A 16,017-nucleotide genomic window follows, 5' to 3' on the forward strand; every position below is an offset into this window, starting at 1 on the left:
GCTCTGTGGTAATGAGCACAGTAAAACACCAGAGTGCTGGCCACGGCCTGTCAATCACGCTAAGAGTAGCGCTGCTGGCTAAAGGGGATTACATCAGCGGGTGAGATCATACTGCACCTACTCCCGGGCTGGAGTGCCCTCTCTTCGCCCCCACCACTTTGTCTCTTAGCCCTTGTGCTCAACACACACACACACACACACACACACACACACACACACACACACACACACACACACACACACACACACACACACACACACACACACACACACACACATAGCAGAAAGCGAGACGTATTCTGCATAGAGAAACATTACCCCACTCTGAGCTTGCATATCCACTAAGTGGTTTCTAGTGCCTCTTTCTCTCCCTCTCACTCATTGTCAGTGTCTTTGTGTGTTTTTCCATCCAGAACTTTTTTCCAGAGCATATGGTGGCCTGGTGTCAGGAGTCTGACGGCTCGATCCCTCAGTCACAGCTCTTACAGGTGAGGCCATGACATGTGAAGGGACACATACGTAAATCTTGAATAGCACACAGTTGCAGATTTGATTAATTACCTTAATTCAACTCTTAATTAGCCATTATGAAGAGAAATTATAGTAGTTAAATGCTGTTGCCTTTTATCTTTGTGAGGACATCTGGTAGTCCAAAAATATGCCTGCACACACACAGTGCCTGACATCTGCTAATTACATTCATCCAGTGTTGTTACAGCCGTTTTATTAGGAATATATACAAAAACCTGCCTCATTTTCCACCGCAACCTCTTAACATAAACACGTTTTTTTATAAAAATCCTACTTGCACGACTAGTTTCCAGGCTGAAACACAAACATTTGTGATCTGTACATTCAGTTCTTCTGCCACAGTGTTGCTAAAATATGTTGTTTTGTTGCAGAACTTTCTAAACTCCAGCAGCTGTCCAGAGATCCAGGGCTATCTGTCCGTGAAGGAGCCCGGCCGCAGGTCCTGGAGGAAACTCTACATGTTCCTGCGGCGCTCCGGGCTTTACTACTCCACTAAAGGAACGTCCAAGGTGAGGATTTACAGCTCAGTCTAAAACTGGGATGTAGTCGAAATTGGGGGTTTAACTTTTCAGTTAATTCCTCTTATGATCAAAAAAACCTTTGTTTTAAATAGTCACACATTTTTAAGATCTTAGTCTTGTTTGCAGTGAAATTATAGTCTTTATTTTGTCATTCAAACAAACCTTAACTTATTGGTTTTCACTTAAAATTAAACCAGTAACTGACTGAGAGAGCAAAAACTTGCTCTGAGCTTATGATGCATTCAAGTACTTGGCAAGCCGTTCCTCTGTCTTCGGCTTTTAGTCGTAATGTGGAAACAACACGGACACAACTTGTTGCTCCATCTTGAGGGGATCTTTCACACAAACTTTTCCAGATTGGAACACGTTGTTATGATTATGCCAACACCCAAATAGTGCAGCACAAACGCCTTATCTTGCTTTGTCAAGTGTTACAGAGTGATGTCACTGTGTTACAGAAGTAAACAACAGAGTCCAATGGAGGCGTTTCAGGCAGGGGAGTGTTTGGGAGAGGGCACTTTGGGATTTTAGCCTTTACAGATCAGTTACATGCACAAAAACCTATATAACACACAACAGGAAAGGGAAAACCACCAACACTTTTAAATTGTCTGTAGGATTTTCTTTGCGTTGTTGCTTATATTTTTTCCCCACAACCTAACAGGAGCCCCGACACCTGCAGCTGCTCTCAGATCTGGACGACAGTAACATCTTCACCATCATCTCAGGCAAAAAACTCCACAACTGTCCCACAGACTTCCAGTTCTGCATCAAGGTAACACACAAGAAAACACTGCAACCAGAGCCATTCAATTCAACCATTATTGGAGATTGGGACTCATGACAAATTAAATAAATCTGCCAGGTTGCATGTGACCATTTTGCTCTTTCTAATACAAATACGTTTAGTCATTTAAATGTGTATTGTTTAGTAAATAGAAATGTCAAGAGACACTGATCAATATAACCGTCCTCCCAGAGGCTTTTTAACAGATGCACCTGCTTCCCCTCAACATGCACTGTATCTCGTGTGTGTGTGAGTGTGTGTCAGTTAAAACTGCCCAGCGGGGGGTTCAAACACACACTCAGCACTGTATATCCCACTCCTGTGGTGGGTCACCTGCTGATCTGGGATAAGCCCACTGGGATAAGCCAGGATGGTACAGGGAATCTGGCTCGCCTAACCCCTTCACCTCTACCACACACACACACACACACACACACACACACACACACACACACCACACACACACACACCACACACACACACACACACACACACACACACACACACACACAAACACACACACACACACACACACACACACACACAACACACACACACACACACACACACACACACACACACAGCGGGGGTGGCAGTGCAGGATCGGGTTAGGGATTGTACTTGCCGCCTGGGGGGTTGCTGGATGTTGCTATGGTGACATGAATTAATTTATCGCTAGGGGTTGCATCTAAGGAGCGGTGTGTCTTACGTCCTTGTGACAGATGGAGGTATGTGCTGTGATGCTGGTATGGACCTTGCACTTTGGAATTTTAGCCTTTAGCATTTACATTTACAAAAAACTATAAAACACTTCACTTCAGGAAAGGGAAAACCCCAAAGAGCATAAACATAAAAACGGTCTATAAAGAAGTGATTAAAAAGAGATTACTGATTCTGGTTATGCAGTCTTGCCCTGCCATGTCACAGGTTGGAACATTCGGAAAGTGAAATGCCAGAAACGACCAAAGAGGCCTTTCATGTGCCTGATGATCATTAATTTAGTGTCCCGCTGTGTCTTTTGTTTGGTGTACAGCCCAGCAAAGTGAGGAGTGACTGCAAGGAGCTGAAGATGCTGTGTGCCGAGGACGAGCAGAGCAGAACCTGCTGGATGACGGCCTTCAGACTGCTCAAAGTACTTCCTTTTCTTATATTAGATAGTGCTTTTTCAAACCAAAACCCTAACAGTAACTATACAATCATGTAGGTTCCCTTTTCTTGCTGCATTAACATGAATTGATCTGTCAGTTCTTGTAATCATCAGTTAATGCTCACCTTTCTCTTATTTCTCACAGTATGGGATAGTCCTTTATCAGAGCTACAACGTCCCCCAGCAGAGGAAGTCCAATCTTTCGCCTTTTACAGCACCTGTGGTGAGTATCTGAATCACCTTCGTATAACCCAATAGAGATTTATTGATCCATAAACGATTACATATGGTGGCCGACACATTTCCATTAGGAGAAATACGATGCAGTTTTAAAAACGATTGCAAATACAAAAACACATAAAGAAACATCTTCACTAATTTGACAACACATGCGCAACGTTTAGAAAACATTCACCAACTTGATGATACATCGTAGCGTTTGCAGCGTTTTGTCTTTGCAGCGTTTTGTCTTTGCAGCGTTTTGTCTTTGCAGCGTTCACGTTTATTAAACCCTTTAGTTGAATGTTTTCTAAATGCTGTGCATGTGTTGGTGAAGATGTTTCTCCATTTGCTCATTTGTGTTTTTATATTTGCATTGTTTTTGAAAGTGCAGCGTGTTTCTCCTGTAAGTGTTTTGGGCCATGGTAGCCACCGTACTTATGGTCAGAAATCAGAATTTCTTTGTCCAGCAGCATTGTTGAAACTAAGGGTGCATTGAGTCGCTTTTTTGCTCCCTTGTTTCTGGCTTTTCTTTAGAGGAAATGAACGATCTATAGATGGCAGATTAAAACAATTCTGACATGCTGATTCCCACTTTGCCATCTTCCATTTAATTGTATATTAAAAATAAAACATTGTCTATAAAATAATTTATATTTCCTCTGATGTGGCTCCAAGTTTAAGGCCCTTCTCTCACTCAAAACCTCAGAGGAACCAAGACGAGTGTGCATGAACCGTACGTGTGTGGATATACTCTCTGCAGAGGTTTGAGTGTATTTGTGTATGTGTGTGTGCATGGCTGAACTGTGTATCGGTTTGGACCTGTGTCTGATCAGTCGCTGCATCTCCAGCTTGATCACTTCTATTTTGAATAAAAATATGAATTGTAAAATGCCTAAGTGATGTTTGATCCTAACAATCGCTGCTGCTGTTTGACATTTGGTTAGGGGTGACAAAAGCACTCTTTAGTGAAAGGCTTACGGTCCAGATTCAGGTCAAACAAACAACAGTCTATAACTAAAGAACATCCGATACAAAACACCTTATCCCAGATTTATTTAAAAAGTGAACGCTTACATAATGTTAAGGCACACGTATGCTGTTAAAATATTACATACACAGCACCAGGACTAATCACTTAGCAGCAGGAGGTGTTTTACTTTGTGTTTTGTCCTTTTAACTAGGGCTGCTCAATTAATCGTATTTTAATCGCGATTATGGCTTGCAACGATTACGAAAACAACATAATTGAAATAAAACGATTTTTTAAAAATTATTATTATTATTATTATTATTATTTTTATTTATTTTTTTCAGTCGAATTATACTTAAAGTTCAGGGTAATCAACTGTTAAAAACATACTGTTCAAACCATCTCCAATAAATGGATGTTTTCAAAGTCAATGAATAATCGCATTTAATAATCGCAATTACAATTATTGACACAAATAATCGAGATTATGATTTTTGCCATAATCAGTGTTTTCATTATCCTTTGACCTTCTTTTATTTGAGATCACTTTACTAGAAAAAAACTAATCTCAAGTCTCTTTACATTTAATTTCCTGAAGCCTTGTGGGGAAGGTGCTTCTGTCTTTGCAAAAAGATTTTAAAGCGATATACAATTGTTCTATGAAAGGCATTGTCTTCCTTAAGACATTTCTTTGTAATTGATACCCCTTGTAGAGTCGTTTAAATGTCCGCAGTCCATAAATGAGTCACAAAGGTGTCATAAAGTTTAAGTTGCAGAATATACAAAAAGTGTGTCTTGGAACTTCTTGGACATTATTATGTGTTTTAAGTCTTGCTAGTTATGATAACGACTGCTCTGAGTGAAAGACAAGTATTTCATTTACCTTATTTTCAGTTATTATTAAGAAAACATCTAAGAAAATGTCTCGCCGCAGAACCAGAGAGGCTTGTGCTTTTCCTCAGAGGGGCGTTTGAGGGTCTGTGTGCAGACAGGATTTGTCATGCCCCAGTGACTGTGTCTGGCTTGTTTGACCTCTGACCCTTGTCTCTCCCCCACCCATCACCACCACCCCTCCACCCTGCTCCTCCCCCACTCCCCACCTTTCCCTCCCTCCTCCCACCCTGCCACGTCTCCTCACAGCGGAGTGTATCTGAGAACTCTCTGGTGGCCATGGACTTCTCCGGGAGGACCGGGCGGGTCATCGACAACCCCCTCGAGGCCCAGAGCGCCGCCGTGGAGGAGGGACAGACGTGGAGGGTAAGAGGGGGGGAAAATAAGAAATCTGAACCCACAGATATAATCTCCAGTTGTTTAATGTGATAAACACAAAGGGGTAGTTTCCTGCGGGGTTTATAAAAGCCATTTTATCATCAACTTCCTCTTGGTTTAGCTTTTATTTGATCCTAATCTTCCTCATTATCAGTGTTGGGTGACTGAAGCGGAAGTACAAGCTATTTTCTAATAGGACTGTGTCAATGTTTCTGTGTTGCAAAATTACAACAACATATTAATATTAAAATGGCCACTTTATATATTTTTAAAGAGGTGGAAGTCAGAGAGAAGTCACGTTTTTTTTTTTTTAAATGGCCCAAACTTGTTGTGTAATATCGTTAACACCCAAATATTACACAAATGTTATAACTACTTGGATCATTTTTCAGATATAATTATAGTTGATCTAGTATGGGTCACTACAAACAAAGTTAAACTACGTATTTAATTACATGCATCTCAGTATTCCCTATCAGTACCTATCATACTTTGTGTGTGATCACGTCAGTGAAAGCCTTTTTCCATCTTGACCTAATTACATTTTTCCCTGCATCACTTTTCTCTGTAAAATCAAGTGTGCAGCAGCTCCACTTATCTGTTGCTGAGATCACAGCTCTGATGAGGATTAAGCAGAAAGCAGCTGCTCACTCCAATTCTTTTTTTGGTTGTGGTTGACGACTGCACAAAAACAGATCCTGCAAAATGTAAATCTTTAAGTTTTGGTTCAGCCCAATTTCCATGTGCCATTAAGGAAAGGAAAAGTCAATATATGTTGTCATCTTTTAATAATTGTTGCCCTTTCTTCCACATAGAAGCGGAGCCAGCGTATGAATGTCCTGGGCAGCTCGAGCCCCCTGCACCCCTCCTCTCTGAGCACAGGTACACCCACTTCAGACCCCAGCCAAATGCATTAGATAGTCTTAGTGTTTATTGTGCGTTCAGTTTTTCTTGCAGATGTAAAAGTATTAAGAGTATGAGAAAAGTGTGAGTCACAGATGTCTGTCTTTCAGTGATCCACAGGACACAGGTATGGTTCCATGGTCGCATCATGAGGGAGGAAGCCCACAAAATGATCATCCAACAAGGCCAAGTAGACGGGTAAGATTAGCTGGTTTGCTTTGGAATTATGTTTTTATCTGATGTTATTTTAATGTAAATGTTAACCATGTGAAATAAAGTAAAAAGCTTCTGGAAAACGAGACATCAATGCTGCCAAGAAACGCTTAGACCTAGTATTTTGGCATGACAGAGGCCTTGTGGATTAAGATAAGGTTCTCAACAAATCACGCAGCAGCATATCATAAACTGTAATCGTATAAAGCCATGCAAAGTTACGCAGCGTCCACACGGCAGCGTGCGTTGAAGCTCGCCGGCGGGCGTGTCTGAAGCTCGACCAACAACCAATCACATGAATCTCCCGCCCCGGACACACAAGCAGCGGTTTGATTGGCTAGAGCTTGTACTGGCATATGATTTGATTGGCTGACGCTTCCGTCGAAGCTTCAAAAGTTGAACATTGCTCAAGTTTTGAAGCGAGCAACACGAAGTGTGACGTCACCCCATTCAAAGTGAATGGGCAGAAGCTTCAACGCACGCCGCCGTGTGGACGGGCCATTACAGTGGTGATGTATACTTTTCATGAATAGCTTTAGATAAGATGGACTTTTATTAATCCCTGGTGGGGAAATTGTTTCTCTGCATTTGACCCATGCTAGTGTTAGGAGCAGTGTGCTGCCATTTTGAACGGCGCCCGGGGAGCATTGTAGGGAACGGTGCCTTGCTCAGGGACACCTCGGTGGCACTTGGTCTTGCCGGGACTTGAACTGGTGACCTTCCAGTTGCCAAGCCAAGTCCCTATCGACTTCGCCACCACCGCCCTTAATCATCTCTTTCTTCTGTTCTGTGTTTCAGGTTATTCCTGTTGCGGGACAGTCAGAGTAATGTCAAGGCTTTCGTGCTCACCTTGTGCCACCACCAGAAGATCAAGCACTTCCAGATCCTTCCGGTCAGTCACATGACACAACACGGTCACATGACACAACACATCACATTACACTGCAGGAAGCACGCCATGCTCACTGAAGGCACAGTGAGGCAGATCACAGTAACACCAGCAAAGAGGTTATTTCCTAGATTCTTTGAGAGAAAAAAGGCTTTCCCTTTCCTGTAGTGTGTTATACAGGTTTTTGTGCATGTAAATGGTCTGTGAATGCTAAAATCCCAAAGTACCCCCCCCCCCCAATACCGACAGTATGAGAATGATAAAAACCTTTTTGAGCATTAAAACATGGAGACATGTCACAGTTGAAGCACAAAATACAATTAATGCAAATGATGTCCTCTTTAATGCTATTCATCAGTCTAAATTGTTCTGGTTTTTAAATTGTAGACTGTTAGCAATCGATCTATAATCATATTTAACAAACTAGTTAAAAGAACATATATGTTTTTATGATTTGGGGTGGATTGTCCCTTTTTAATATAAGACCACTACCAACCAATTCCCAAAGCATACCATGTTTTTTTATTTTATTTTTAAGAAAATTCTTCCCTCCCCCCGGGCAGCCATCTGTTTGAATTAATTGTGTTACAGATACAGATATGAAATTGAAAATTCCTCAAAGGGCCAGTTCACCTAAATAACAACAGAGACATACTTTTTCACTTGAGGTGAGGAATCTACCTCCTGAATGTACGACCTGATAACTGTGCTAGATGAAAAAAACACAGGATCACTAAAACAAGAAGGGTTTATCCTCATGAACGTCTGTATACGATTTAAAGACTATCCATCCAATAGTTGTTGAGATTTATCACTCAGACAAATACTCATTGACCATACTTTTACTACTTTACTGGAATTTCAGTGACCTGTGCAATACTCACAGTACTTTTGCATTAGTATTATGGCAATATATTACTGCATTACATACACTACTGTATATATTGAAATATACATATTTTAAAATGTTTAGTGTTATACAGTATATTGCAGAACATCTCCTCTATTTTGATTTTATTCTATAATGTATTAACTGTTTTCCTCCAGGGTAGTATGTGAACATCTTATCTATGATCTTATACATATTTGTATTGTATTTTCTTTTAATTTATTTCATTTGATTTATTTTAATTTAATATGTATTCATTTATTATTAAATTAAATTCAATGATATTAAATATTTTTATTTATTTTTATTTTTTCAATTGTATTATTCAATTTATTAATGTTTTATTCTATAATGTAGCAACCATTACAAAATCCAATTTCCTCCAGGGATACAATATCCTCAGGAAATAATTGATGATGATTTTGAAGATAAAACAAAAGCATTTTCCAACTAATGTTCCTTCAGTAGCTCAAAGGGATGAAGTGTCTTATCTCCATGTAATGTTAACCGTCTCCTCCCCCCTCAGTGTGAGGAAGACGGTCAGGTGCTCTTCAGCCTCGACGACGGCGCCACAAAATTCACCGACTTGATCCACCTTGTGGAGTTTTACCAGCTGAACAGAGGGGTGCTGCCCTGCAAGCTTAAACACCCGTGCACCGCCGTGGCCTTGTGACACTCCTTAACCCCGACACCTCCACCCCCTTTTTTTGCACACCTCTCTCTAACCCTGAGATTCCGCCGCCCCCATCTGCCCCTTCCTAACCAACGAAGGTGAAGGGATAGAGAAGTCGAGTTTGAGGATGTGAACTCGCCGGGCATTGGAGGTTTTTCTGATATCCCCCAATGCGGCAGCGCTTTCCTACAGGCTTTCCGCTGTCTGGTCAAGCGTTGCAGATCGAGGACCCGGCAATCGGCCAACGTTGTCATGGAGACTCGACTGTTTTGTCATTGCTGTTGGAGAGAGACCATGTGATGTGAAAACACGAGACGGCGAAAGTCTGTTTCCAGGATGGCTGCGGGTCTCTAGGATGGACCCCTCCCTCACCCTTTAACCTCCCACATCCTCCAGGCCTGATAAGCTGTGGTGCCCGCCCCACCCTCAGTCCTTTGAGGGGGGGTGCCACCCTCTGACTTCCTCATCAATCATCAGGGATGGACGGGGAACCTCTCTGGATCTTATCAAACTCAATCCAGGAGTTTCCTCTACCTTTGCAGTCCAGTCTGGATAAGCTGACACCCTGTCCCCCCTTCCAAAAACAGACTCGATGCAGCCTCTCTGCTGTCCCACAATCCCCTGGTGCAAACCACCCCCCCCCCCCCCCCCCCATATCCTGCCCTCTCCTCCTCCCCAGAAGCTCACAGAAAAATTGGGCAGAAAAGTAGCTGAGATAAGCAGAGCAGTGGCAAGGGTTTGCTGAAAGGACAGAGGAATGTTTATCAGGAGAGGCTGCAACAAGCCTCTCTTGTAGAATTGATTACTTGATGTCATTTTAATGCTGTTTTTATTACTGTTGATTCAATGCAGAACTAGTTTTGCACTCCCGGGCGGACAGACGACAGCTGTCCTCTCTAGCTAAATGAGGCTGTCTGCTCTCCGTTCGTCCTCCTCCTCCTCCTCCTCCTCCTCCTCCTCCAAACCGTCCCCCCCTTCTGAAAAGCATGCTATGAATTTCCAGCAGTTCTGATTGGATTACAGTGGCGTGGGAGCAAAGTTAGGCTCAGCAGAGTTAGGGCTGATTATGCCGTGCCTTTCAGAAAAAGGTTTGGGGATATTTTGGATCTCCGTGTGGCAACAATAAAAAAAAACGAATGTGCGTCTCAGGACCATGAGGAAGAGGGGGAAGACTTTTAAATAGACTCCTGAAAAGTGTGTCCACCATGGCTTCTACCATTTTTATTTTATTTTTTAATCAAAAGGGGTTCAATCTCTTGGTGAATGTGTCTTTGAATGTCATTGTTCTTCTCCTAAGTCTCTTCTGAGCTCACTGCTTGCACATTTTAATTATTGATTTGATATTGATGGTTGGAGCTGTCATGTTCGGATTCTGACCACTGTTCCCTCACTCCAGAAAAGACAAATCAACAAAAGCACTCCCACACCGTTTATCCTTTTTTTATTTGTTTCTTTGTTTGTTTTCATATGGAATTGATCAAATGACTTGAAATGTGAACTCAGTAGATTGTGCGTCAACACACAGTGGAATGAGATTCACTTGCCTTAAGTGAAAATTGTGAGCCTTGTCTATAAAATCAAAGCTATATATTATAATGCACATACAGTAACATATTTCAGATTTCAAGAGGATGGAGTGGTATCAGGATAATGTAAAATGGCCAAGAGTTAGATGGAAAGATCGATACCACTCTCATGTCTGTACGCTGAATTTAAAGCTAGCAAAAAGCGACTAGTTAGCTTAGCACAAAGACACAACAGCCAGGCTCTGTGTAAAGGAAACACACATCCAGCACATCTGAAGCCAGCTAAGCAACACGTTATGATATAGCAACATAACTCTGTCTGTCTGTATGTCTGTGGGTATGTATATCCACATATCTCGAGAACGATTTATCCAATCTGCTCCACATTGAGCTTTTTTGTATTTGGCCAAAAAGTGTCTCTCTCAGAAAATAATTGGCCCTAAATGCCAGGCCCATGTGTGCATCGATTTGTTTCGACCAACTCCGTTTTTTCATTATTTTAAACAGAACATTTCTGGATTTAATTTTTTTGAGTTCAATACTGTGTTAAGCTATATCTTCCCCTCAAAGATAGCCTAAATTCCTTGGGTAGGGTTTATATTACAAAACATTTCATATCTTTTGAACAATCGCTAACCCAACCACATTTGGTGGAGATGTAGATATGATACCTGAGTGACCATGACTGACAAATGTGGCATCATTTGATAAATAGATGGCGATGTAGCAGCATAATTGATCTATAACGGAAGGAATCTCTGTCTGTCTATGCATGCATGTCCCTTGCATATCTAAAGAATCATTCATCCAATTGACTTCACACTTGGGGGGTGTTTTTATGAGGACCCAAGGAAGTGTAGTGCCAAGTCTGAAGTTGATTGGATGAGCGGTTCCCGAGAAAGATACTATCAGCCATACCAAGGTCCACTAGTCTTTGTGGTCTAACCCAGGGTCATCTGCTAGAGTATTTCTCTACATTGACTTCCTTTGCTAAGTAAACTAGCTGTTGGCTGTCAATAGCTTCAGATTTAAAGTGCTGACCACAATGCCTTTATTGGGATATCTTTGACCCTTTTTTTTTTAGATATGTATGACCTGGGGTCCAGTCTCTCATGTGTGAAATAAACTGAACTAAAGACATGACATTGGTATCAATCTAATCTAAATCTTGGTAAAATAGCCAATAAGTTCTTCTCCCAAACTGTCTTCTCAAAAGTAAAAGTAAACTTGAAACAGATTCTGAAAACAGCAAGTGATGCAAACGTGCATTTCGCTGCCTATTTTCTGGTTTAATACTGCACTTACCTTATGTCTGCAGGTTATTGACAAAATGTAACATCATGTTCACATATTTCCAGTATCTTCCACGGGAGATTGATAGCATCAGAGGTGAACATCAGGTTGTGGTGTCAGTCCCTCACAATCAGACAAAAGGATGTTTTTTTTATTGCATAGCCATTTAAAACAAATGTAGAAGGATACAGTCATGATAGAGTTGGAAGAAGCACTTTTGCCACCAGCAGTAGCCTCAGTTAACCAGAATGCCTTGCAGCCATCGTACGAGTGTCAGCAAGGGCCCATACATTTCAATACTTGATAATTCAACAGAAAACTAAATGGCACCTATTTGGATGATCAATAACCTTTTTAAAGTGAATACTTTCGAATAAAATATAGTAAACTGAACTATCTTGAGACTCTTGGAAGGACAAAAAAGCGATTTCACATTGTTGTAGAGCAAAATGTGATGGACATTATTTTTCATCCATTCGTCATCCAAATGAACAAACCTATCAAAAAAGAAGCGATAATTGCAGCGTTACATAATTTAGCTAGCTAGCTAATGTGGCTAACAGCCAATATTCACGAAACAGCATGTTCAAGCCTATTTCTGGTGGTTGTTGCAAAGCATTCTGGGAGATTAAGTAAAAAGGATACAAGGTGGACAAACAATTCAAAGTTGGTCATCAAATACTAGACTTATAATTAATTACCAACAAATCAATCTTAAAACGGTTATGTGTAGAATTTGAAAAATCGAACTTTGGCACCCCCTTGTGGTCACATGGAAAACACATTCTCAAAAGAAATTCAAACATTGTGGTTTCAACATGTCATCTGAGTGGATGTTTTCTATTTAAATATGTCCCTTTCTGCCCTATGGGCATCCAAAAGACAACCCCATATCATAGGAAGAAAAAAACTGGAGTGGAGGCAAGAGAGGACATTTTTGAAGTTCTGTTGTCTTTCCGGCCCATTCCTACTGTCGTGTGACCAGCGAGTGAAAATACTGCAGGCTTATGACATACTGTAACAGCTACTTAGCCTCACCTGCACCTCCTCTTCCTCCTGTGTCAGACTCTCAGGGTTAGCACATGGCCAACTTAACCCTTTCGATTGACTCACTGCCAGGACCAGTCGACCAATCGCGTGACTTGAATGACTCAGTAGCTCTGCGCTCCACCAATCAGGCCTTTTTAGTCAGCCAGGGCAGACTCTCCCCAGGGATTGGATAATGCTTGAACCCCCCCCCCCCCCCCCTCCCCCCTTTCCCACCTGTGTCCAGCCTGTTAAGCTATGGTGAATATGTGTGAGTGTGTGTGGATATGTGTGTGTGGCTAGACTGTTATATTCACTATTCAGGATTCTTCTGGTTATCATTACTTGCCTTATTAGAGAGGAAGGTTGCTTGTCGGTTGGGTAAAGTCAAGCTAAACCGAGGATTAAAGGAGGCAGGAGCATTCCCAGTTTTTAAGTGTGAGGTTAATTTCCTGTCTGTTAGAGAGGGAGGAAACAACCGTCCGCCCTTCATTTTTTTAAATCACTGTGCTAGAATGCAATCCTATACACAAGCCCAGTATATGAATATACCAGTATACAGTATGTTTTCTAAGTATGTGAAGCTATGGAAGACGTAGATCTAACACTGTACCTAGGTCACAGATCACTATGTATGGGGCGTTATGCTTTTGCTCATAACTCCGTGTAAAATGAAGAATGATTTATTTAGTCCTTACTTTCCATTATTTGTGTGTATATTGACATTACTGTGTTTTTCTTTGGTTTGACACAAAACAAACTTTTATATAAATATAAAAAAAGAATATACCACAATGTATACAGTATTAAATTAAGCTGTTTCTGTTTTTAAGAGATCAAACTGGATTTTTGGCACGTGTCAAATTTCTGAACATCAGTGGTGTGTATAAGCTGACTGCCAGCATCCAATTCTGATGCCATTTTCTTTTAAAACCACGTGTTTTTCAAATGTTCCCGCTTTGTCTGTCTGTCCGGCAGATTCCACTCATTTAAGGAAAACACTCCTGTAAACACACACACACACACACACATTGGTGTTTTTTTCACCTGAGAGCACACACACCTAACGCCTAACCCTTCAGGATATTCTTAGCAGCTTTTATACACCTTTCCACACAATTAGTGCAATTATACGCTGTAGCTCAAGAGGATTGTGCATTTTACTATGTCCATCTACTCAGATTTTTAAGGTGACATATTTTTCCTTAACCAAGCCTATCCTTGCAGCAGGTGCCTCTTGTTTGTGAACGGCATCAAGTCCTTATTTGCCATCCGTCCACTCACTGCGTTCATTTACAGTAAGCTATAACTGTGAAGCCTACTGGAACAAAATCCTAAATTCAGGTCACATACATCCAAAATGGTGACTCACAGTGCATGTTTTCTTTTATTATTTTTTTAGATTGAAGTCATCATAAGCTGAAGTCAAATAGACATTTCAGGGAAAGAAAACAAAAAGAGCGAATGAACCGTGATCATTTTTTCAGAAAACCCCACTGTCTTTTGCTTCATTCTGTCTGTGCGGCTCCTGGATCTACATTGTATCCTGTTCAGGTATTTTTGTACAAATAAGGGACTGATATATTCTCTGTTATTGGAAATTAGAATAAAAGACAACATTGCTATAAACCAAACATGTCTGGCCTGGTGATGTGTGTTTTCTTCCTGTCCCATATTTAAAAATGAGTAAAAGCATCTTCCTGTTCAGACTTTAAGTGGGAGGTTTAGAGTACAGGAAGGCTCTCTTTTTTTTATTTAAAAGTGTACATGTTGTTATCAATGCAACATGGTATTACTACCTTGGAAAATATCATGAAAAGTCATCTTATCGTTCTTTTTTAATAATAGAAACATGTTATAGTATGTTGAAAATATCAAGGTAAAAGTAATAGTGTAGCATGTCAGAAAATATGAAAAAGGTTAGTTTAGTTGAACAATTGTTTTAAAGAAAGTCATATTATTGTATGTCATAGTACAGAATGATGAGAAAAGATGTAAGTATAGTAAATCGAAAATTTCTTTCAAAAAGTCATATTATAGAAATGGGTACCACTTTACAATAAGACTACCCTTATAAAGGATTCATAAAGGATTTATAATTAGGTTGTAAACACTTTATTAATCATTAAGAACCATTTATAAACCCTTTATAACATAGTTTTCATACATCAACACAGGCGCACTATTTGGCAAGATGACTAAGCCTTATATTGGCTTCCTAGCTTACTTCGTCTTCTACATCAGCCAACATCCTTGGTATCTGTTGTTCACAGTCTATGGTTGTTCACTGAGTTGATTCCCCCCCCCCCCCCTTCCATCTGGGCTGCATCTCAAGTCGGTTATTTTCATTTCCTCGGTCCTCGGTGTCACCGGAAGTTGATTTGTCTGCGCCATCTTGAGTAGCGGAGGACCAAAGAGCGATAATGCAGGAGCGATAACCGAGGAACCACCAGACCATCCTCCGATGAAATCCTCAGATACTCGCCCCGCTATGAAGGTAGATATGGTGCAAAATGCGAGAGCGTGAAAACCTGATGTGAGCACTTGCAGAAAAAAATCTGAGTTTGTGTGCATACATTTACACTTGTATAAAAATATCCACGTAACTGTGAACCAAGTTTGAAGTCACAGAAGAAAAAAAAAAGTTTTGTAGCTTGTATAAAAAAATTAACTTAGTTATGAAATGTTCACTTGCAGAAAGATACTATTTTTTAAATATATTTTCCATTACAACTGCAACTTTATTTATTACAACCTCTCAAATCAGAACTTGACGAATCTGCTCTGTGGCAGTATAAATCGACGAATCTGCGGTCTTGACTTTTGCTACACTTCTTGCGATAAATGTGTCGCAAAAGTAATTTTCACCTGTAGATGTGGGGGGAGGGAGGGGGGTTGGAGCGAAGGGGCGGAGCTATCAGAAGGACGAGGCTCGGGTGACTGGAGACTGCGGGGCTAACGGTTCGTGTCGCTACCAGTCCGCTGACATGGCGCATCAATCAACGGTACATTTTGCCCATTACTTGCCCAGTATTACTTTGAATATTATTATTGTGATTGAGGATTAAATCCGTTTTGAAGACCACCGTTTTATATCGTGCAGTTTAACGGCAAAATAACAGTCAGCCAGCTAACGCTAGCTTTGTTGAGTTTATGCT

At 40.9% G+C, this 16,017-nt stretch overlaps 1 protein-coding gene across 3 annotated transcripts in view; it reads left to right on the forward strand.

The window, feature by feature from the left end:
- LOC117563045 (growth factor receptor-bound protein 10-like) overlaps positions 1-14,493 on the forward strand; it is a 55,544-nt gene extending 41,051 nt beyond the window's left edge. For all 3 annotated transcript variants that reach the window (XM_034241179.1, XM_034241180.1, XM_034241181.1), the window contains 10 exons: positions 414-488; positions 903-1,040; positions 1,717-1,827; positions 2,873-2,971; positions 3,132-3,209; positions 5,319-5,435; positions 6,263-6,329; positions 6,461-6,548; positions 7,362-7,455; positions 8,868-14,493. In XM_034241179.1, coding sequence (XP_034097070.1) covers positions 414-488; positions 903-1,040; positions 1,717-1,827; positions 2,873-2,971; positions 3,132-3,209; positions 5,319-5,435; positions 6,263-6,329; positions 6,461-6,548; positions 7,362-7,455; positions 8,868-9,014 — 1,014 coding nt within the window. In that variant the 3' untranslated portion in view covers positions 9,015-14,493. The remainder of the gene's footprint in view (positions 1-413; positions 489-902; positions 1,041-1,716; positions 1,828-2,872; positions 2,972-3,131; positions 3,210-5,318; positions 5,436-6,262; positions 6,330-6,460; positions 6,549-7,361; positions 7,456-8,867) is intronic.
- Positions 14,494-16,017: the final 1,524 nt, after the last annotated feature.

Source organism: Gymnodraco acuticeps, unplaced genomic scaffold, assembly GCF_902827175.1.
Source record: "Gymnodraco acuticeps unplaced genomic scaffold, fGymAcu1.1, whole genome shotgun sequence".
Lineage (NCBI taxonomy): Eukaryota > Metazoa > Chordata > Actinopteri > Perciformes > Bathydraconidae > Gymnodraco > Gymnodraco acuticeps.